At 42.3% G+C, this 23712-nt stretch overlaps 1 protein-coding gene across 3 annotated transcripts in view; it reads left to right on the forward strand.

Moving 5' to 3' along the window:
- The window catches only part of zgc:66433 (uncharacterized protein LOC321250 homolog), a 36883-nt gene that overhangs the window by 10186 nt on the left and 2985 nt on the right, over positions 1-23712 (forward strand). For 2 of the 3 annotated variants that reach the window (XM_068714241.1, XM_068714243.1), the window contains exons 2-14: positions 8482-8564; positions 12168-12342; positions 13256-13382; positions 15349-15489; positions 15643-15696; positions 18769-18924; positions 19067-19169; positions 19811-20114; positions 20215-20731; positions 21440-22676; positions 22814-22917; positions 23106-23268; positions 23453-23571. In XM_068714241.1, coding sequence (XP_068570342.1) covers positions 8482-8564; positions 12168-12342; positions 13256-13382; positions 15349-15489; positions 15643-15696; positions 18769-18924; positions 19067-19169; positions 19811-20114; positions 20215-20731; positions 21440-22676; positions 22814-22917; positions 23106-23268; positions 23453-23571 — 3283 coding nt within the window. Of the gene's footprint in view, positions 1-5835; positions 6031-8481; positions 8565-12167; positions 12343-13255; positions 13383-15348; positions 15490-15642; positions 15697-18768; positions 18925-19066; positions 19170-19810; positions 20115-20214; positions 20732-21439; positions 22677-22813; positions 22918-23105; positions 23269-23452; positions 23572-23712 lie in introns of those variants that run through there. The other variant, XM_068714242.1, reaches the window with a different exon arrangement.

Consider the following 23712-nt stretch of genomic DNA (forward strand, 5'->3'; position numbering starts at 1 on the left):
CAGCAGGAACGGTGATGCAGCTGTAAATGAATGTAGACTGAGCAGAGTGACTGATGAGAGGGTTTGGTCAGATTCTGTCTCGAGTCCATTTAAGGCGTGTTGCTAAGAGCACAGACAGGAGGAGATGGAGGAGAGAATGTGGCAGAGTACAGGAGAAACCCCAAAGAATAGTTCATGTATTGTAAATATTATTTGGTCAATAACGGTATTTCCAATGAAATCTGAAGCTGACGGTGATTTTCAGGTTGGTGTGACGCTGTTCTAAAGTTTATTTAGGTCCTGTCCAGTTTAGAGATGAAGAAACAGACGCATGGTTCTTACACTTGACAAAATACACTGGAAAACTCCAGAAGGTCCTATTTTTCTACATCTCTCAGTTAAATGTGAACTAAAGGCGTTGCAATCTTAAATGTCTATTCCTGCAGCTGATTACCAAGGCAATTGCACTTTGAATATATTATTATTACCATTAAAATATACACCATGTTGGCTCTACCTGTAGTGAAATGAACTGTGTCCCAAAACATAAAAGGGCAGCATGAATACAGAAGTCGACTCTCGCATAAATAACGTAAGTAATGTATACATAAAAAAAATGTAACGATAGCAAATACTGTATGAAATTTCTACTGTTCGCAAGCTGCAAAAGCAAAGAACACTGAGCCTCCCTCATTCTGGGTATTAAGAAAATAATGAATTTTTCAAAAGTCTTTTTGGTAGTAGAACATTTTTTTATTTAGGTCAACTAAACCTTTTTTCCAAGGTTGACGAAGATTTAGCAGTTTTTATTCAAAGTGTGGATCCCGAAATATGTATCAACATATCTTTTATTTTGATGTTTGTGTGATGATATAAGCAGTATTATCCATTCTGACCCATGCAGTTATAATATCACACTTGGGAAGTCTTGGGCACTAACACTTGCTACTGCTACTAATACTACTGACTGCTGTTACTTTCTCAAATCTTTTTTGCATTTAAATCCATGGGAAAGTCAAAGCAACGGTGACATTCTTCGGATCACAGGACTGAAATTGTATGAATAATGTCCTCCGTAGTCACCGTCTCCTGCTGACTATGCAGGCATTGAATGGTTGAATGGGTCAAGGGGAAATACCGCGGTTTTAAAGGCCATGTTCCCAGCGAGGCATGCGCGGTTGGACGAGAGACAGAGGAACAGACAAAGAAAGAGAGAGGAGGGATGGTGAGATAATGACACCGGAGGAAACAGAATGAAAAGACAAGGAGGGGAGGGGGGAACAAAGACATGTTGGTGTGGAGCTGTTATCTGGCCCCATTCTTTATATATTTCTCATATCCTTGTATGGTCCTCTGGCTCAAGTAATGGAGATGGGTTAGACAATAACAAAACTTGTGTAAAAGCTTTTTAACATCCGGGGAGAGAGTAATAAGAGAGTGAAGGATGTGGCTGCTGCCCTTTTTACGTGCTGTTCCCAATTAATGTTTTATTAGATAACATGCAGAGGGACATGTGACAAGATGGCAGGAGGAAACAGCCGGTCTGGACCTTGCACAGCATTCAATAAACCATTCCAGATTGAACCAGATCCAGGAAAAGCTACTCTACGTCATAATTTGATGACCATTTGACATATTTGCTTTCTTGCCAAGAGTGAAATGAGATTATTGATGACATCTGCCATGTCTCTACGCTGAATATGTAGCTAGAGCCAGCAGCTTAGCTTAGCACAAAGACTGGACTGGCAGCAAAACTCTAGGAAGTCACTGGCCCAGCCAAGACATAGTTCCAGCACGTAGCTCTCCATAACATCATTGATTTTGCGTTTAGTTTTTTGGACAGATTACACAAAACACAATATAACATGATAATAAGTGAACCTATGTTCACACATTGAGCGAAAAAAAAGTAACAAAACGGCCAAGCATGGCTAGCTACATTGTCGCCGATTCGCCGTTGAAGTGTTGCTCAAGTGCTCGTTGACGTAGTTTTGTCGGTAAATAGGTCAAGCACTAGAAACTGGCTTAGGCATTTTTTTAAACGGAATGAACAGGGTGAAACGAAAACATGATTGGTTGACGTTTCACCGCCTCATTGGAACACCGAAAATAGTCAAGAACAGTTCAGTTTCATGTCACCGGCTTCAATTGTCTGGTAGCCAAATTAGCAGCTGAGGTACACACATGAATCAGCTCAGGTTACCTGATTAGTTTAGGATGATTTGAATTATCATTCTAGGTCTGAATTTTGCTCATGATCAAAACAAGTCTTATTTTACTATAGAAAATGCTCAAGCTGTTATTCATTAGGTTAGGTAGATTTTTCTCCTGGAAGTCAGTGTTCTTAGTTTTCTAATACTCAGTGTAGTAAACTGAGTTAAAGCAATGTGCCCTCAGTCCTGAATTGCATCTTGGGTATCCAGTTACTTAAAAAAAAGAAAGAATTTACTGAAATTCATTCCAGCTGTTCTCAGGAAAGCTTTGGTCCAGTCCTTCTTTTGAAGCAAAGGGACTGTCGAATGAAGGCGTTCTGATCCTAGCATGATTCTTAGCATGTGCACAGTAAAGAAAAGCGAGAGATTGGAGATGAGATTCAGCCTAGATTAGCCTCATTCGTATCTATTATGTCTAAAAGAATTCTCTGTAAAGTGTCTTTTATTACAGCATGTCAACACAATCTCAGGTTGTTTTACACATGAAAATGGCAAATTGAAATGTTTAAAATGGACACGTCTTTAAATTGCATACTGCATGTTATATAACTTAGAGAGTATATAGTATATACTCTCTAAGTTGACATGCATGCTGCTTATGTCTGTATATACAATGTGTCTTTTCTCTATAGCTATGTCTGTATCCAGTGGCTAATCTCAGTCAGCCAAGTTCATTGTTTCAGCTGACTGGAAAAATCCTTCTCTCTCTTTCTCTCCTTGGAAATTGAAGGCTTGCGGCCCGTCACAGGCCCACTAACATCTTATTACTGCGGCCAATTCATTTGCACCGCCTCGGCCTCTCATCTCCACTCACTCTGGGGACTCAAGTCTAGGGCTCGTTTTTTGCATGGGCAACATATTCTTAAGTTCTCTGGCCAAGCACCTAAAAATAGGACTTTGACTGGTCTTTTGGTCTTTTGGGGTTTCCCTATGGATTCCTCGCAGTGATGTATTGATGGTGCTCATTGCTATTGAAATAACAGACTGAATATTGTAGCCAGAGTTTAAATTGTCCACATTAGACCCATCACAGGGATCTTCACCTCGAACGTCCCGATATTTTTAGAGTTTTTAATGTGTGTGTTGTTCTCAAGGCATCATGAATTAAAAATAGATGTCCTTGATAATACTACAGATTCGGAAAACCCACACTGATGGCATGTGAATGAGTAGCCCTGCTTCAAGGGATGGATTGTGTGACAGAGAACAGAATTTCATTCATAAGCAGTGTTCGCTCCTTCGGCTCTAACTGCTCTCCCATGACTGAGGTTTAGCTGTGTTTTTACTGTGTACATCCTCATAGCTAAAGGAAATCTAATGGGAAATTGTTACTGTAACATAATCACATTATCTAAGGGAGATAGCATTAAACATTTTTTTAACTGGTCCCAGTTACGACCACTGAAACTCTGCAGCGATGGACGTCAGCGCTTAAGGGGTTTTACTCGGCAGCGTCCAGATATCTGGGTTAAAAGCTGCCGTACGCAGTAGGCTACTTTTTTAAGCTCTGCCTCTGCTGCTGATTCATTGTAAATACTCTGCACTCCCTAATTGCTGTAGTAATGTAGTGAGGTCCATATAAGCCTAATTTAGTGCAAGTGGAACAGAAGGATTAGCACTGGAGTGGAGTGGATTTGTGTTGTAAAAGCTCAAAGTCCAATATAGGATTTACTATAGAAGCCTCTATGTTACCAGATTTGATTAACCCTTTCAGCATCCGAAGATACATGCCTGTAGGCAGAGAAATTATTTTAGATCATCATGAATGGGTTTGTTAACTATATTAGAAGCCATTGGGGGGATCTTCATTGTCGCCACAGTCAGCCATCATGTCAGACATCATGTCAGACATCTGCATGTCTTAGCTGACAAGAGCCAATTAGTCTGCACCGTAAGCCTGTGGTGACTGGTTCCATTGAGGGATTAAGGCTGAACTAGATTGGATTTGTTCTACGTCAGAAGGACAGGAACCCAGTGGACAAAGTCAAGTTATAGTCATCTGTGACAAAAGAGCACTCATTTCTTAGCAACACTGCTAATCAGTAGTGTTGCTAGATCAGGGTAGACTCAGACGCTGTTCTGTCCAGTAGGGCTGGGTATCGTGAGATTAAAAATACCAGCACCAGGACCCTTAAATTGATGCCAATACCAAAAGAGTACTTCAATCGACACCCATGTGAATGGAAGTGTTCAGTTGTGTAAAATGCAGACGCCACAGCATTAATTTGTATTGCACGCCTCAGGGGTTTTGGTGGCATCTCGACATGATGAACTGCCAACTCCGTCAATACACAGAGCTGGACTTCACCGCATCAAAGACTGTATGGGTTGTAGCTGCTGCGGTAGTGGGCCAATCAGACTTTGCATTCCATTGAAGAGCGCTTGTGGCTGCGAGATTTTTATTTATTTTTTTTAGATCTGGGTACAAAAAAGATCAAATGCAGGTATGGTTTGACTGGAGAAGTTTCGATACTACTTGGTGCTGGGTATCATGGACCGGTGTGTGTGTGTGTGTGTGTGTGTGTGTGTGTGTGTGTGTGTGTGTGTGTGTGTGTGTGTGTGTGTGTGTGTGTGTGTGTGTGTGTGTGTGTGTGTGTATTTGGTGTGCGTGCTCACTCTGTGTGGGTGTTAATGAGGTTATTTCATGTGCCTAATAAAGGCTGAACCCCTACTGGTCAGAGTACCTCTACGTGCTAATCCATGTTACATAATGAGCGGGACACACACAGACATACACTCTCTCTCTCATGCACAGATGCAACCTTGGTAACTTCCAAATGTGCCTCCAAAGTGTAGTGCAACATAGCAGAAGTTTCTGAAATAAAACTAAGTTATTAAACAGCTGCTAGCAATGTCATGAAACAATGCAAAATGGAAAAAAAGTATATAGTGACCTGAAAAACAAAATACTAGTTGGAATATCCAGAACAATAAGTAATTAAGCACCCAATATTGCTGTTGTGGTTTAGCATTATGCCAAATAACAAGTTCAGATCTACAAAACAATGTTATTTGCGTACACAAGAATGTAAAATGAAGAGGGAGCTCCAGCTGGTTAAATGTCTTTGCTGGACTGTGAAATATTGTTTCAATGTTATGAGAAAAGAGTCTCCACATGTTTATAAGGTCTCCACACCCTCTCCAACATGTTGCACTGTGATATTATGTTTTACTGCTTAGTTACCGCTGTAATACCGACTGTGAGCCTGTTTATAAAGCCCTTTTCAGACATATGAGATCAGATATGTAACATTCATCTGAATCAATGGATATAATGTAAACTGCGAGATATACTATGTGTTAGGGTTGTAAAAAAATATTGATACACTTGCATTTCACGATGTTATGTTTTGTGATACTGTATTGATTCTCAAAAAATGTATAGTTTACATGCAAAGACTTTGGTTGGCAACCACACCGCTGATTCACACAGGAAGGCCTCAGTGTTTACTGTAAGTCTGTTTTCTCTTATGTCCTTCTCGTCCTCCTAATATTCGTCTGTTTATCTAACTGACTCTTCTTTCCTCTCATGCTGCTCTTTCCCACAACCCCTCTCTTTGACCCCCTTCCCTCCCCCCATGTTTGTCCCTGTATCATATGTTTTCTCACTGTCTTCCTCAGGTCTTGCCTTCTTTCCCTCCCCTTTGCTCCATATTTGTGTGTCCCATACTCACCCTCTCATCTATAATTCTCTCACCCTGTCTTGTTGATTCACTCTTCTCTTTTCAAATCTGTCTCTCTCTTCCTCCCCTCTCTCTCCTTTCCCCATCATCCCTCCATCCTCATAGATGAAGCGGAGGATGTCACCATGGGGAACCAGCTTTGGAAGTGGGCGCAGGTCAGTCCTTTTGACCCCTGACCCCCTGAGAAGATTGATTCTGTACCACATTCATATCTGTATGAAGTCGATTAGCTTGCTGTAGCCTAGCTTAGCTAGCATGAGATAGTTATAGTTTCCTACATAACTGCTCTTAAAACAACAACTTGTCGTTTTTACATTTCTTTTTATGAGTGGAATAAACAAATGGGACACCATTGTGTTGATCCATGCTAGCTGTTCCCCCCCTGCTCCCAGTCTTTATGCTATCTTAAGCTAACTGCCTCCTAGCTTCAGCTCCTTATCCAACGCGCAAACGTTAAGAGCGGTATTGATCTTCTCATCTAACTCTCATCAAGAACAAGAATAAGACTATTTTCCACAATTCAAATATTCCTTTACAGTAGTTGTAGCATATGCATCATCTGTAATATTTCCAGTGATTCCATTCATGGGATACTTTTCTTTACCAGGCAGTTGTAAAATGTCAGCAACAATGTTATAGACTCATATAATGATAGAGTTATTTAGTTCACCAAATATAAGATTTGGGACATTTTAAAAAGCCAATAGCCTTTGCCTATTTTGGTATGTTCAGTTTGCTCACCTGTTGATACATAAAGTCCTGTGCTGGTGTTATTGGGTGTTTAGACTGGTTTCACTTCTCTCATCGGCACTTCATTGTTTCTTGAGTTCATATAGACAACAATGAAGTTGGTGTGTGTTTCTGTGTATCAGTATCTGTTTCCTAGAGATGTTATTAAGGCTCTTTTGGCTGTAGCGTCTTCCTGTGGCATCAGACAGGAAATGGATCAGTCCAGCACTATCGGCTCATAACAGCACCAACAACAACAGCATCAGCAGTGTGCGTCTTTGTTTATGGCCATGTGATGCGATAATGTGAACGTCAAAATAGTGTTTATTAAAGAAGTTATAGCACAGACTGTTACAGTTTATATCGGTCCTTTCTCTCTCTCTCTGCTGTAGACGACAAGGAAGGTGAAGGTGGTTCTCATGATTTTAACAAGGGTGAAGATGATGATGGTCATAGCTAATGGTTGTGTAACGGTAACACTGACGAAAGCCCTTCAGCACGTCAACAAACCCTCTGGAATGTTCCATCTGTTTCTTGAACACCAACTCACTGTAAACACAGTTGACAAGAAGCTCTCCAGCCGCATCCTTAATGGAGAGGAAGAGCGAGTACACACTAACAGCAAACGTGGAAAACATGGCGGTCTTGTAAACTTTTTTTAAAAAGGAACTGAAGAAATAACAAAAATGTCTTTTTTTTTTGTTTAGTTGCATTACTGCACATCTGTGTTGCCTTGTAGCAGCCCCTAACTGTTGTTTTGGAGGCTGGATGGTTTCAAACTTATTGTCGTCTATGTTGACATGTTGACCATATCAGCATATGACTCAGCTTCCTGCCAAACTGCACAGGAACTCTTTTCTGTAAAGCACATAGTTAATTAAATTTGATCCTAGAATATAGTCATGTAAAACTTGAAGAATTAATGATCCCTCTATGAGAGAGCAGCTAACTGGTTCAGCATGCTGGAGCTGAACTGATTTAAAACTGAAAAACAAACTGGGGGTTTGCGATTATGATTTATTTTTAAATGTGTCCGATACTAGCCTCTGTCGTCTCGTGCTGTTATGTCCACTTAGCAGCCTGATGCTGCTGCACTCTCCGTGCAATAACAAGATATCAGTTGGTGATGGGAATTCGCGTCTGTTTGAGTTTGTGTCAGGGGATGCTGGGAGTCCGTCGGTACCAAGACGTGAACATTTCGGCTGACGGAGGTGGATGGCAGAGCAGAGCACTGGAAACATAGCCGAGATGCCTCTGTAGAGACTGTTTGGATTGGACTGGAGATGGACTTTAGGTCGGACTGAAGTGTAACATAACAGCTCAACTTTTAAGGAGTGAAGAGGTAGAGCAGTAGTAATGCATGTAGGAGTTTATCCAACAGGCTTTGAAAATGGTTTTATAAGGCAGTGGCTTGTTACAGATGACTGTGTAATCCTTCAAATGAACTTGCTCTGTCCGTTCAGTCCTGTGTGAGTTCAAATTTTGCCACCTGCTCATGCCAAGCCACTTTTACTGGCAGACACGCGACTCCCAAAGGGGACTTTAATCACATTGTAATCCAGAGAGCCTGATCACACTGCAAGAGTTGACATATGAGCAATAAGGAGATGGAGGCAGATTAAGATAAATACAGTTACAAAATACCAGAGGCGGCAGATATCATGGAGAATTTTTTATTGTGCTCTTGATTGAATAAATTGCACCCAAGGATAACTTAATTTGTGCTTTTTGGCTCCCTAAAGAAAATCGTTTGTATTATATATTGTATTGTGCAAACAGAATAAATCAATCCAATTAGTCGCGTTATCGTCACATTATTGGACAAATATTTTATTGAGGAGTAGTTCAGCTCATCAATCTCTCTCCCTGTCTTGCAGCAGTGACAGCGCTGCCATGGCATCAGGACCTCCAGATGTGATGGCCAATCAGGAGCCAGCTGAGGTCGTGGAAGAGTGTTCAGGTAACAATTTGATTAAATGTTCAGTTAAAAGAAATGTGACATGATTTCGGTGAGAGAGGTACATTTTCCCAAAAGGTTGTAGTTTATTCATGTCACTGAGTTTCTCAAACAAAATTAATATTTGTAGTGTTTCTATAAATCTGGGACACCCAAGACTAAATGTTTAACTTTTTTTGAGGTTTTGATGGGTCACTCCCTTTATATTCTTTTACCAAGACCTAATTGGTGTACATTTTAGAACACCCACAAGTGCTAGATTTGAATACAACCAACTGAAACTAAGTATGTGCTTTGAAGTCAAAATGGTTTCTCAGGAACTGCTTGGACCAAAATCACTGACTATATTATTCTCAGAATGGGTGGGTAGTACTATATGGAGGTCTACATCATATCAGCAATAATAATATGTACACAGACACAGCAGAGAAGATCAGGCCAGCTTTAACAATCTAGATCGAGATCCTCGCTGCTGTTGGCAGGAAATGAAGGAACAGCGAAAGCTATCGTCATCTCTCTCACACACAAACACACACAAAGCCCAGATGCACACTGTCGATACAGATGGATAGCACACATGCTGCTGATATTATGGAAACAAAGAAGAAGTGCATTGGCAGGTCAGAGTGATGTGAAAACACAGCAGGGATTTCAGTGCTGTTAAGATTATTGGACGGTCCAACAATGTGGAAACTTTCTAAACTAGCTCATCTTTTAATTCTGATATTTCAGTGTAACTGTATTATTGCAGGAAACAGACTATTACCACTAGGTTTGGTGAGTCACTTCTATTTGGGAGCGCTGAACATCAGGCGTGACTCCACAGATCATGATGTCTGCCAGTCATGTCCATAACAATCTGTTGGTGTTGCGCCGGTATCGGTGCCAGACCAGCAGCTTATCGCTGATTGGTGCCCAATGTAATGGGCCGTGTTTTAGTTGGATCTGCAGTTTGAGAGGATTGGAGTCTGTAAATAGAAGTGATACGAGTTTAGGCCTGCTCCTTTCATGGCAGGACTTTGCAAACAAGCATAAATCAGAGTCAAAGTTTATGTTCATGTATTACTCATTAAACTTACTCAGGAAAGAAATCAGTATCAAACTGGTGTTGAATTGCAATAACATTAATGTTTTCCAGTGGATGTGAATTTGGCTATTAGGGAATTTTTCAACTTTTAGAGGAACACGTGTACTGAAATCTCTCATGCAAAATACTACTTTTGGCAGAAAACATATGAGTTCATGTAGGACCTCATTGCTCATTGTAAGAGGCTGATTAAAGAAATGTGTTGTCAAGGCCTTTTAATTAAAGTTTAGCTTATATATTCTAACAAAATCATCATAGTATAACTTACAAAAAACGTACACATACTGACAATAATTGAGACAATATATCGACCTGTTCTCTTTAGTTATACATTTAGAGCACAAACAATACATCGCAGACCCCTCCATCCTCTCCCCTCCTCATCATCTTCCTCTTCCTCATGTCATTTCTGGGACAAAATAACAAATGTTGCTTTTAGAATTCATCCAGCTCTCCTGACAATCACCATGTCCTGACCCCAAAACAATGTAGAGATGTTTTAGGTTCCCTCTCCTCCTCTTTCTCGCTCTGCCCATGACACTGTTTCCCTGTCAAAGGTCACCATCTTCTCATTGTGTAAGCCAGGGTCAGTACCCCCTAATAGAACTGCCTTGAAATCGCCATGATGTTATTTTTAATATGTGAATGTAGTCATGTTTTTTACTGAGAAAGTTTATATAAAAGTATCTCAGAGCTACAATGACCATGGAGGTCCACTGACCTTCCATTGAGGCAGTGGCCTTTTTCGTCTCTCTGAGTGCAGACCTTTAACTTAATAGTGTATTGTGCCTAAAATAGCACAATAAATAGCACCGTCGGCTGGTGTTTCCCCCTGATTTTTCATCTTGGCAGTGCAGAAAGGCCTCTGAGGCATCACGAAAAGCTGGTTGGAAGCAGAAAAGAACAGACAGAAGAGGGGAGAACTTGCAGCCAACATTTCTTCATAGAAACCATCTATCTCTGATTTGGTGGCAACTCATCAAAACAGTGTGGCAGGTGCTCTATTTAGCCCTCCATGCAGACGGTATGTGGCTGCAATTTGATTTTGCACTTATTTTTTTGTGATGCTTTGTATGATATGTATCAAATAACACACATGACATCTCAAAAGAAAAGAAAGCAAACTGCTTGTATATGTACGTATGATACAAAATGTAAAATCTGTAGCTTAAAAAGTAAGCGTGACGTGGTCTTTAGCAAATGACCCAGAAATCGTAAGCGTCTTGGCATCTTGTACCAGGCTGAGATTCTAGACATTTTTCACTGTGATTTATTTCCAACCAGAAAGTGTATATTTAAAGACAGGAAGGAATGCTGAAGGATTCCCCGCAGGGAGAAAGACAGAAATTACAAAGCTTGTGTAGAAAGAATGTGTCTCTCCAAAAGCATTTTTATGACCCAGGGATATGAATTTGTTTCCCTCTGTTTTGTGTCACAACTCATCATTTATCCGTGCGCTAGGATAGTATACGATCATTTCTCCACCGGACATGCTCCAAATTAGTTTTTGCAACAATAAGGAAGTTTCCATCTGGTATGAGTAACTCTGGATTTAGTCTGTATTTCAATGTTTATTTACAATCCCTCCACAAGGCCAGTTGGTCCACTTTGGTCTAGACTATCAATAACAATTGGATGGATTGCCATGACATTTTGTTCAGACATTCATTGTCTCCAGAGGTTGAAGTTTTTTGGGACTGCTACAATACCTGCAAAACTATTGACATCAACCTCAGCTGTACCATGTGTTTACTTCTAATTAGCAAATGTTAATGTACTAAACTGATAAGCTAAGATGCTGGTATGTTGTCTCGCTAAACATCCGTATGTTAGCATTGTCACTGTGTGCATTTTAGAGTGCTGATGTTAGCGTTAAGCTCAAAGCATGATCGTGCTAACTGACTGTACACTCTTAGTGGGCCGAACACAGCCTGAACAGAAATGGGCTGTGTTGATTCAGGTACCAGCTAGACATTAAATAGATCCAGAAAGTCCAGTTTGAGTAACTGGTCCAGGAGTTTGAAGGTCTATGTTTTGAGACAGCCCACAGCCCTGCTGAATGTGGGACAGAGAGAGGACCAGGGGGCTGTTCAAGTTCTGGATGAGCGCCTTGCTGACTGAAAGCAGTGAAAGCACTTTGTAGCTGTTTAAGGAGTTATAAAAGAGTTGTTGAGTTTGTCCACTGCGGTGCTAATGGAGGTGGACTCACTGGGGGGGTTTACAAGCAGAGGAGTGTGTGTGTGTGTGTGTGTGTGTGTGTGTGTCTGTCTTTACGTGCGTCTCTGTGTAAACACACATTAGTGTGTGTAGTTTCTCCAGGGATGCCTACCTGGGACTTTACAGCCAACTAATTGCTCAAACTAGAGTTCATACGAGGATAGTGTGTAAAGATGCTGTGTGTGTAATTGTCTCATTAACATATCACTGGGCAGGTAGTTATAAAGCGTGCTGTTAAAGGACTTTAACCAGTTTCTTTCATTTTTTTTGTATTTTTTTTTGTATCATTTCTGTCTTCACAGGAAAGAAGAAGTCCAAGTTCCAGACTTTTAAAAAATTCTTCGCCAGGAAGAAGAGAAAGGAGCCACCGGCCGCTGGAGCAGACGCGGGGCTTAAAGCCAGCCAATCGAGCGACAATGTCAGCAAAACATCCCAAAATAACACGCTCACTCGATCAGAGAAGGATAAGGGCTCTGGGTAAGATCAGACACATGCATACTTACACAAAGAACACACGATAACTCTTATTCAAACATTGACACAGTTACGTACACATGCTAAGTGCCTGTCAACGGGACTAAAAACTGATTTAAATACTTCTTTGTACGGGACAGGTTTGGTTAATGGTTTGTTAAAGGCTAAATTTTGCGTAAAAAAAAAAAAAGTTGATCCACCCTAATGGATATGAATACAGTTCTGGCAATATCACCTTGTTTTTTTCAAAGATATCCCTAAACCTTCCTGTTTTCTATTCAGACCACTTATTGTAAGTGTTTTTAAGAGCTTCACCAACAAAACATAGCCGCCGTTAGTAGATACCAATTTCATTTTCCTGCAGCCCAGTATTATGTTCCTACACAGTTGGTTGGTTCCTCTGTCCATTTAGATAAATGCCTCCTCTTGTGTGAAAAAGATAATTTAAGAAATGAAGATCATGTTTTAACATCCATTTCCTGTTCTTCCTCAGCTGAGCCTCAGCTTCCTGTTTTCGTAACAAGAAGCTGAATGTGTCTTCCTGTGGACAGTCCTAATTTCCTTTGTTTCCCTAAGCCGTACCACTTCCTGACTCGGCTACTCTTGACTTTTCCTCGGTGTCACAGGATATGTCTGTTCCAATTTTATCGAAGTCGTTCTATGTTCCTCCTCCTAGTCGTTAGGGGAGTTGGCATTATCAACAAACAAAAGCAGAAAAAGAGAGTATCGATTTTATTTTTTAATTATTTTCTTTGATAAAAGAAGAGAAACAACTCTAGTGGGGTAAACGATTGTGGGTCAGTGGTGTTTGTTATTAACCACTGACACACCGGGGCCTCTTCACATCCAGTTGTCTTTATTTATAGTTGTCTGCGAAACATCACTTTCTGCTTTGTCTTCCTCCTGTTTCCCAAAGGTCAAAGATCAGCCTGGGCAGCAAGGCCTTGTCACACGACTCCATCTTTGTTTCGGACTCGTCGGAGGCCAACGAGGCTCTTGGAGCATCTCAGGACAGTATTCATGGGAAAGTGAAATCACTACAGGTAAATAAATACACATAAGTATTCTACATGCCCTTCTTGTTTGAGATATTGTTCAATCCAAAGAGCCAAGTTTAAGCTCCTGTGTCAACAAGTATCTTTGTCTCTTCCTGGAGAAAGACTTGGCATGTGGAGACAAGCAGCAGAGAAGAGGATTTGACGGCAGAATAAAGAGGAATAATAGACAAATAAATGTTTGGGCGTGAGAGTGTCTATGACCTTGTGCTGAGTGGTCATGAATCATATTATCAATAAAGAAGGCGATAAAGAGAGACAGAGCAGCTGATCTGGAGTGTATTCAGTCAGACGGGCAGAGCTGATGGTTATCACTGAGGGAGGTTAAAACTGAAGTGTCTGTCAAAGCAAAATGAAGGAGCGGCTGATGAAAAGAAAAGCAGACAGACAGAACAAATGCCTGTCACAACAACAGGCTAAAGTGGGAAGACGTGACACCCAGACAGACAGACTGACCTCCAGTTAAACTGCTCCACTAAGCTTCCTACAGGGGAGTGGGAATTAAAACAATTAAAACATCTTATAAGGATTTTCTAAAAAGGGAAACTTTCTCCTGTAGCTAAAACACAAAGAGAAAGTTTGAGTCTGTTGGCAGATGATACAGCAAACACACAGGTGATAATAATAATTTATAAAACTCTTTCACAAGTGAAACTGCACAGGTATGTAGATTAGATAGAAATATGATCTTGAGGATAAAGTGAAAACACTGATTGATTAATTCATACTCTGAGGTCATTGATCCAAATCCACACCTGTAATAATTGTTTGACTTTACACCAAATATTTGTATTATTTTAGATTTTTTTTTCTTAACATTTCCTATAGTCACTGAACTGTTACATGATATTCTCTGTATTCTATCGCCCTACAAAGTGCTACAACAGAGCCCTCAAGACAGTGCAAGGATATCACTATTTGTTTCCATTAAAAACAATCACACAATGGTGTCCCCAATGGTAGCTAACTGAATTTGGCATGCTAATGGCTTTGCTAGCATGTCCTGTAACAGTTGACATATTGAGATATTCCCTAAAGAAAGTCATCTAACATTAAATAGGCAAACACACAGTTAAACAAGAAGTGAAAACAGGAAATGCTCACTTTCTCTTTTCAAATTGCTAATGTTAACTTGTTTGCTATATTGTGGCGGTCACACACACTCGTACCTACATTATTAGCTCTTGGTTTTATTTTGAATCAACTCTCATTTATGTGCAGGTACCTCAAAAAAGAAATGGCATCAATTTAAATGTCTGTAACACAAAATGTTAAACTCATTTAAGCTCAAAATTAGCAATTTCATGTACTAGCAAGTTGAGCTTCCCAACATAACTGCTAATGGTTGAGGGAAGCTACTCTCATGTCCTTATTTTAGTTGGAGCTCCTCTCTGTTTCTCGACGTGTTCGAGTTACTGTAACAATATTATCATTAACATTAAAAATCTGCAGCGGTCGGTGTTCTTCTGTCAAGGTCTTGGTGTGTGCCAGCGTCCAGCCCGGCTAAAGAAAAGCGGTATTGTCCTCTGTTTGCTCTGCACCCGTCCTTGAGCGACTGTTACAGGGCAACACGTAACAGATAACAGGTCTGTTAGTTTGAGTTTCTGTGATACTTGCCAAACAAATGGCCTAAAATAAACACTTTCCCTCTTGAGTGCCAGCCTACTGTCCCCACACGTCGTTCTCTGTTAATCATACTCCACACCAGTGGGGATTTTGGGACTGTAACGTAACGTGAAACCTTGTAAACACACAAAAACGTGTACTCAAACACACTTTTTGTTACCTTTTCGTAAAGCTGTAGTTTATTACACAGGCTGTCAGATTTGGCCACCCACAAAACCTTTTGCTTCCTGCTGTAATATCTCAAAGTGTAGCCGTGATATCAATTCTTTTTTTGATCCCAATAGATAATACACACATACAAAGTCAAATTATTTGTTTTCCCCTGCAGCTCCAGCTGAGACAGGCCATCAGGCTGGGCTCTCCTCCGTCCCTCATGTGTGTGAAGAGAACGGAAGACGCCGGAGCCATGTCTGAGGACGACGGCCTGCCCTGTAGTCCACCTGAATACACAACACTTCACACAGTCATGGTAACACATTTTGACTAAGTAACGTCCACCTGAATGCGATCTGCAGACAGCACCGCTAACACTGTTATTCTCATTCTTTCCCCTCTCTCTCTCTCTCTCTCTCTGTCTCTCTCTCTCTCTCTCTCTGTCTCTGTCTCTGCATCCCCGAATCAGGCTCAGAGGAACAGCTCCATCAGTCTGGAGGGAATAGACAGTGACAGCGACCAGGTAGAGTACCCCAACAATTTAGCATTGCACTCCTATTACATTATGGGACATTTTCATCTTCATACTTGTAGTCTGTAGGCTTTTACATAAACTCCCTCTGGAGACTCAAAAGGCTCCAATCAACTTTTCCATACATACAGTGTAAGACCTCCTGTAAACAGACCGATGTGTAAAATTGGTTCCCCATTAAAGCTTAATTAATAATTCATGTTTTTTGTCAGATGAAAATATTACATTGCAGCGCTACATCACTGCCCTCAAGAACACGAATGAATCCACAACTAAACACACAGTGTTGAAGTAACATGGCGAGGGAATTCCCCTATCCACAGCCGAACTGTGTGCACGATATGTGCTTTATAAAGGAACCTTATACAGAGGAACCTTCCGGCTGTGTGAGGGTGACTTTTCTCCTCATGTGACCGTGACGATAAAAAACATCTCATGATCGAATCTAATCACCGAAACGCGACTAAATAAAAGTCCCCTTAATCCTTCTTTCTTACTCTATTCCTCTTTCTCCCTTTGTATCCTCTAATTGTCTGCCGCTGACCTGCCGTATGAGTGTTTGTAGTTTCAGCCTGAGTCGTTCGAAATGTCCCATAAGCTCCCAAACGGCACTGTCCGTTAGAACAGTTCACTGCAATGAGTACTTTTCAGTTGGACAGTGCCAATTCGTGATAAGGCTAATGTCCTAAACTATTAATTTAGTCTCGCCGGGCTTTAATGTGGGCAAAAAGCACAGTCAGCAAAGTATGACAAATGAGCATTTAATGATAGTGCCGTTTTAGCAATTTCAGAATGTTTTTTTGGCCAGTCATTTCCCCACTGAAAAGAACCACAGATGGCCCGCTACAGAGACGTGCACACAAAAAACAGAAAATATCCACTTTAAAGAGCATTCCACGCATAGGAATGCGGTCAAGGAGGACTGCAGTGACTTCTGAGTTGCAGTGGCACTTTCTGGAGCTTTTCCACTCACTGAGTACTCACGACAGACTTCAGGGAGACACACTATGGTTTTTTGAGATCTTATTCTGAAAATGAACTTGGATTTCCTGGCAGGGCTGACAGTTTTGAGCTAGACAGTGAGTCCATGTCAGTCTATAATCCCTCCGGGTGCTTGGGTCTGGGTCTGTCTGTCTATTTACTGTAAATAGAAAGGGCGCAGGCTTTGTCGATTGTTGACATGTAGTTTGGATGGTTTTGCAGTTTTGGGCTTTGAGCTTGAAATATTCACGATGGAAAGGAATAACTTCCAATGCTGGGTGTTAAAGCTGCACTAATTGTTATTTTTATATTAACAATGGATCAAATGACTGTGTGTAATGGGAAAGTTCATGATGCAGAAACCTGCAGAGAATTATAACCAAAGTCTTTGCTGTTTTAGTGTCTTTTAGCTTGTTTTGCTTCTCAGGTCCACAACTGTTTTTGGTTTACTCACACAGGTGTTCAGTGAAACCAACCGTACATTAACTGTTCAGAACCAAAAATCAGGCAGACACAGTTAGACACCAGGCGGCGATCTCTGTGTCTGAAAATCGAAGCCATTGCTGAAGTGCGTTAAACTTGCATTCTTTCTAATGGCCATCAGGGGGCGACTGCTCTGGTTCTAAAAAGAAGTCCAATTGTATAGAAGTCTATGAGAAAATGACTCTACTTCTCACTTGATTTATTACCTCAGTAAACATTAAACATGAGTTTATGGTCTCAGTCTCTAGTTTAAGTCTTCATGACAGCATGATGTTCATTTAGTAAATTATGGTCTATTTCCACCTGAGAATTTAACGATCTGATGCAGTTCTGATTCACAAGGTAAATTTACAAACACAAATGCACACTATATCTGAGGCAAAGTAAATAGCTGTCATGTGCTTTGTGTGTGATGCTTAAAGATGTACCTCAGTGTGTGTGTGTGTGTGTGTGTGTGTGTGTGTGTGTGTGTGTGTGTGTGTGTGTGTGTGTGTGTGTGTGTGTGTGTGTGTGTGTGCGTGCGTGTGTTGGTGGGTTTGGTCATAACCCTCTAGCTGCTCTTCAAACCTTAAACGGAAGTCTTATTTGACCTCTTCTTCCACTATATGTCACTTTGTTATCTCAGTTTTTCTGACTGTCTTTCTCTTGTCTTTGTCCATAATACTGTACGTGTTATTCTACTGACCCACTGTGTGTGTGTGTGTGTGTGTGTGTGTGTGTGTGTGTGTGTGTGTGTGTGTTCAGAGTGCATTCCAATGGTTTCTCTGGCAGTCGGTGTGTCTGCTTGTAGTTATAGAGTTTGAATTCTGTCTCTCTCTCTCTCTCTCTCTCGCTCTCTCTCTCTCTCATTTACTCACTCACATACACATAGAGACCTGAAAGCTCCATAAACAGAAATCTAGATGTCAACAAAGAAGAACCTGGATCATATTCCTCTAACAGCCACACGGCCTAGTGAGTTTTTTTGACAGTAATGTGAGTCTTAAATGGTCAGTTCACCAACATCATGAAGACATATCACATGACCTCAGTGGTATCAAGCCATGTAAACAGTTTTGGTTTCCTAAGATCCCAGTGTACTGTACCCAGTACAGTGGAGCAAAGAGTGGCGCTCAAAGCATCAAAAATTACATTTGAAAAAGCAAAACGTTGGGGCAAGTCACAGACCTCACAGTTTTGTAAGTATAAAAAAAGTTCTCAAACACAGAATTGTGTCACTTAAAACTGTCACTGTGCTCCTTTAGCGTGTGTTGAGATGTCAAACTGTGAATAATTTGGACTCAGGTTTGTGTGTTTTTTGGGAAAAGTTAAGAACCTCTGTAAGATTTTATGTTGAAACAAGTGTAAGAGGACAGAGAGGTAAGTGTTGGTCCTGCAGATAAAGACAGCTAATATTTATCCAGCTGGACTCTCTCTCTCCCTCTCTTTGCTGGTCTCGCTCTACTCACTCTGCTTTCTGTATCTGCTGCCATCAACGTTTATGGGGGGAAAAAAACACCTTTTATCACAATCAACTTCACCTGTGTTTCCAAATGCCCCTGGAGTATTTTCCCCTTGTCAGTTAGTTATTTGTGAAACGCTGTCTCCTTCTCGTCCCAGCTGTCCTGCGCTGCCTCCAGCAGAGCTGTGAGCCCCCTGGTGGTCCCGGGGGATTTCAGTCAGCCGGCCAGTCCCTTCGGCTGTCTGGATAACTCTGCTGCCAAACACAAGCTGGGCCTGAGACACAAAGCCGGCAACAGGAGGAAACCTGTCGCTGTAAGACATCCAGACGCACTAACGCACTGGCACAAGCACATACGCTACACCATTCAGCCAGTCATGGCGTGCTAGCTAGAAATGATGTGGTAAAGACCAAATTGTCAGATGAGAATGAATGACGGGTCTCCTGTCCATGCAGAGGCTGGAGATGAAAGCAGAGGGAGACTCTGTGGTGGAGGAGATACTGAACTCCTCCATAACAGAAGCTGCAGAGGAGCGAGAACAACCGAACACACCAGAAGGTCAGCACTATTCTTTTTTTTTTCTTTCTGCTCAACTGCACTCCATCTTATTTTATTTATTCATCACTTCAAATCAATGACTCATATTAAATAATATAATAATTAATATTCAAATATATCATTTTATCAAAGTGAAATTGCATATTGCAAATTGAATTATCAAAAATATATAATTACACCCAAATTTATAATTGAAATAAAAGCTCAATTGACAATAAATCTTCAGTTTACTCCTGAGCATAACATTGCCTTAGTGACAAAGAAATTGTATGTTTTTTTATTTTCAAATTTGCAGACAGTTTGCAACCAAGACTTTAATTGCTCTAATTCAATTATTTATAATAAATATATCAATAAATATGGCTCTTATGATGTTAAGAAATTAGAGATTCCTACCATTATAATAAAACATTAGAAATGAGTTAAAGTCAGCATATGATTGATTTTCAAATGCAAAAGTTTTCAATTCAGTTTTCAAGTTTATGTCGTACATTGTCCACCAATTTGAAGAAATAGAAAAATCTGTGACTTTGATTTGGTTAAATAATTTAATTTTAACGTTGGCAGCCATACCATATTCTCTGTGCCATGGTGTCATATCAGGTTGACCTCTGAGATATTTGCTTCTGTCTGTGGTCCAGTTGTAAGTGGTGAAGAGCTGAAACCAACAGGGAATAGGGAGGAAGAAGAAGAAGAAGACGAGGAGGAGGAGGAGGAGGAGCAGGAGCAGGAGCAGCCACAGCATTCCAGACACTCCCTGTTGAGAGATGAGGAGGAGGAGAGGGAGGAGGGAGAGGACCAGTCCCAAGCAGAGCAGGATGTTTCTCACGGCCCGGACTCTTCCTCTCCTCCTGAGCTGCGGCTCTCTGAGGAGGAAGCCCCAGACGCCCAGCCTCGGCCCTCCTCCAAGCATAGCCCCAGGGACTCCTCTCTGGACAGTCCCGGGTGATTAAATATAATTTCCTCTTTGTTCTCTCCTCATCTCAGTCTCTCTTGTTTATGTTTCCTCCTTCTTTCAATCTGACCCATTGATATCTGCTTCTAGAGCAACGCCAGAGCCCCCTGCTGGTCCGAGAGAGTACTTGCTGGACCCTCCAGGCATTGCCTATGGAGCAGAGGAGAGGGGGGTTGAAAGTGACTTGGCGCTGAGTGGAGAAGAAGATGGAGTCCAGGACAACAGGGAGGAGGAGAGCTCCTTCTTACAGGAAGTGCTGAGCTCCTTGAAGACTCCCCTCTCGTCCTGCTCGCTGGGCATGGAGCCTGAGGGTGTCGTCCTGGAGATAGAAGAAGAGGAGGAGGAGGAGGAGGAGGAAAAGGAAAGAGAAGACGTCGAGGTAGAGGAAGGTGAGGAGGTGAAAGAAGAGGAGGCAGTGGTGGACGAGCCTGTCGGTTATCAGGCTGCTGCCGCTGGTTTCCTCCTGTACGATCACACTGCGGAGGAAGAGGAAGAGGAAGAGGAAGAGGTCGCCACTTTGAGCACTCCTTCTTGTCGAGATGTTGAAGAAGAGGAGGCAGAAGAAGCAGCACAGGAAGAAGTGGTGGAACATGTCTGTCAACATGATGTATGTATCTTTGACTCATTTTTAATATTGTGAGTGAAGTAGTTTTAAAAATCAATGCAGGGACCCTAACTTATCCTTATCCGAAACCTCTTGAATTTGTTCATACCAAGAGAGATTCACCAAACTCTCTCTCTCTCTCTCTCTCTCTCTCTCTCTCTCTCTCTGAATGCGATCTGCAGACAGCACCGCTAACACTGTTATTCTCATTCTTTCCCCGTCTCTCTCTCTCTCTCTCTCTCTCTCTCTCTCTCTCTCTCTCTCTCTCTCTCTCTCAGAGAGAGTTAGTCAGGTGTGATGGAGAATGTTTTTTCAGATCCTGAGGTGGCTGTTATGAAATGTTTTCATCGTGCCAAAATACTCATGTAGTGAAATCTAAAAACAATCGAGTTGTTGGACCTCTTGGCAAGACGTGATGTACATTACTCTGATGCAGTTACCAATATTTATAATATAATTTTATCATTTGTATTTTACTTGATGTCTGTGTAATATTTAATCTCCAAATACATAAAGTTCATTGCAAACAGTTGCCCGTTTACATAACCAGCAGATATGAAACATTAGCATTCCTTAATGTCAGGTTTCCGGCCACTTGATGAATATCAGTCCAATATTCTCTCTTTTAGCTCTGTTTTTGGTCTCCACCGACTCCTGAGGGAAAGTTTCTTAGTGGCTAAACGCTAAATCTCTCTTTTCTTTATCTTTCAGCGAGAAGAAGACGGAGAGAAAGAAGAGGAAGTCACCCCCGAGGAACAAGATGATGTACAAACAAGAAACACTGTCAACCAGGCAGAGGAAGAGAGAAGAGAAGAAGAGGAGAGTGAGGGAGAGGAGGAGGCAATAGAGCTGGAGAAGGAGCCAGAGGTGGAGGAAGAGGGACTGGAGAAAAGGGAAGAGGAAGATGTGGAGGAGGCAGAGGTGAGAGTGGAGGAGGCAGAGGAGGCGATAGAAGAAGAGAGGGAGGCCACAGAGGAGATGACGGAGACGTTTCACGAGGCAGCAGACGAGGAAGTTGCCATGTTGCCGCAGAAGGAGGATGAGGGTGTAGATGTTGTGGTTGGAGATGACACTGTGAGCATCAATGACGAGGAGACAGAGCTGGGCGACGAGGCAGCGCATCAGAGTCGAGCAGCTTCCGATCGAAGCTTCGGAGAGGAGAGGGAAGATGGAGAAGAGAAGGTGGAGGAAGGCGTGGAGGAAGGCGTGGAGGAAGGCGTGGAGATCGACCGGCCGGGACAAAAATCAGAGCAAGAGGAGGACAAGAGTGAACGAGATCTGCAGCAGGAAGGCGTGGAAGTGTCCACAAAACAAGCTAACGTTTCTGCCAAGCCTCCTTCTTTGTCACTTCCAGGGTCACATGACGAGACTTGGGCACAAGAGAGTGGAGCCATCACTCCCAGTAAGACGGGCACTACCACCATCCACATAAATCTACTCTCTCCAAGCTCAGAGAAAGCCACGCCTTTCTTCCAACAGTCCCCAACTGCCGCACACCCCAACGAAAGTGAGACACCTGGTCACGCTGCAGCAGCCACACAAGAAGAAGAACCAGCTGACGAGGTGGAAGCCGTAGAAGAAGAAAAAACGTCAGCCCCGGAGGGAGAGGCTGCACCTCCTGCCTCTGTGGGCGAAGAGGTTAAGCAGCCGCCCAGTGTTTCAGATCAGAGCAAAGCCCGCTTCACCATCGCCCCCGCCTGGCAGAGGTCACTCTCTGTGGGGGAGGCAGGGGAGAGTTTGACTCCTCCCTCGTCCCCGTCCGCCGTCACAGGGCCCGGAGATGTGGAGGCGGAGGCTGCGAATAGCAAGGACCCCGAAGTGGAGGCCGAGCCAGCCAGTTCGGCCAAGGTGGAACTGGTGTTGAGCCCTGGTAGAGTGAGGAGTGCAGGGACCGCCCCTGCACCTCCTCCATCATCCATTCAACCTCTGATCACGGCGAGCACAGAAGGTAGGGACAAAGATAGATCATGAAGATTTGTTCATTTGGGTACCTGGTTCTGGTCTTTGTCTTGGTGTCACATGAAGTGAACTTGCGGTTGGAGTTTAAATAAAGTTAAACCGCAGACCGAACTTGTCCCCCTGCAGAGAGCTCCGTGGTAGCGGAGGGAAACCCCGACAGTCCTTTTGGAGTTCGGCTGAGGAAAACGTCAGCTCTCCACCTCTTCAGCTCAGAGGAGGAAAACACAGAGGTGATTCCCTTCCCCTTGTGCCCCTTGTGATCATTAAATAAACGATGAACAACAACAATAAGGTGTTAATATGTTGCGTATGTGTTTGTAGCTTGTTTCTGCTGACACATGTGGCCAAAAACAAATTAATGAACACAGGTGTAAAGTAAGTTTTTGTATTGAATTTTGTATTCATCACTCTTTTCCAGCCTCCCATCGAGCCTCAAGCTCAGCCAACCAGCTGTAGAGTTGACTCACAGCAGCCAATCAGCATGAAGCCCTCCATCAGTCAGCCAGTCAGCATCAAGCCCGCCCTCCCCAAGAAACCAGACATACACGGAGACAGCGGAGGGAAAAACAAACGCACGTCAGGTGTGTGTACACACACTCACAAAAACACACATCATTTTCATTTTCGGGCACAATGCTCACAGCTTTCTTATGCATATGTATGTGTAATTGCCCAAAACTTGGGCTGAATCAGATTTGAAGAGTCAGCAGCTCCTGATTCAGCCCATGGTGTAACAGTGTGTCTGCTACTGTCTTATTGATCCAGACCCGGCTCCAGTTCGTGGTCTCTCAGGTGGATCTTATCCTCCCAGCTGGATCTCTGTGGCCAAACAGAAACAGAAGGTCTACAAAGAAAACTCGCTCGATGAGATTACTGTCAGGAAGGTAACAAGCTGAGATTTCTTCTTCCTTTTCTCCATCTCAGGTACCAGCTGAGGTTTATGGGGTGATAAAAACAAAACAGCGCACATACTCGTGCGTGCGTGTGTGTGTGTGTGTGTGTGTGTGTGTGTGTGTGTGCGCGTG

Source organism: Cebidichthys violaceus, unplaced genomic scaffold (genome assembly GCF_023349555.1).
Source record: "Cebidichthys violaceus isolate CVI_PGR_0920_01 unplaced genomic scaffold, fCebVio1.0.p SCAF_2, whole genome shotgun sequence".
Taxonomy (NCBI): domain Eukaryota; kingdom Metazoa; phylum Chordata; class Actinopteri; order Perciformes; family Stichaeidae; genus Cebidichthys; species Cebidichthys violaceus.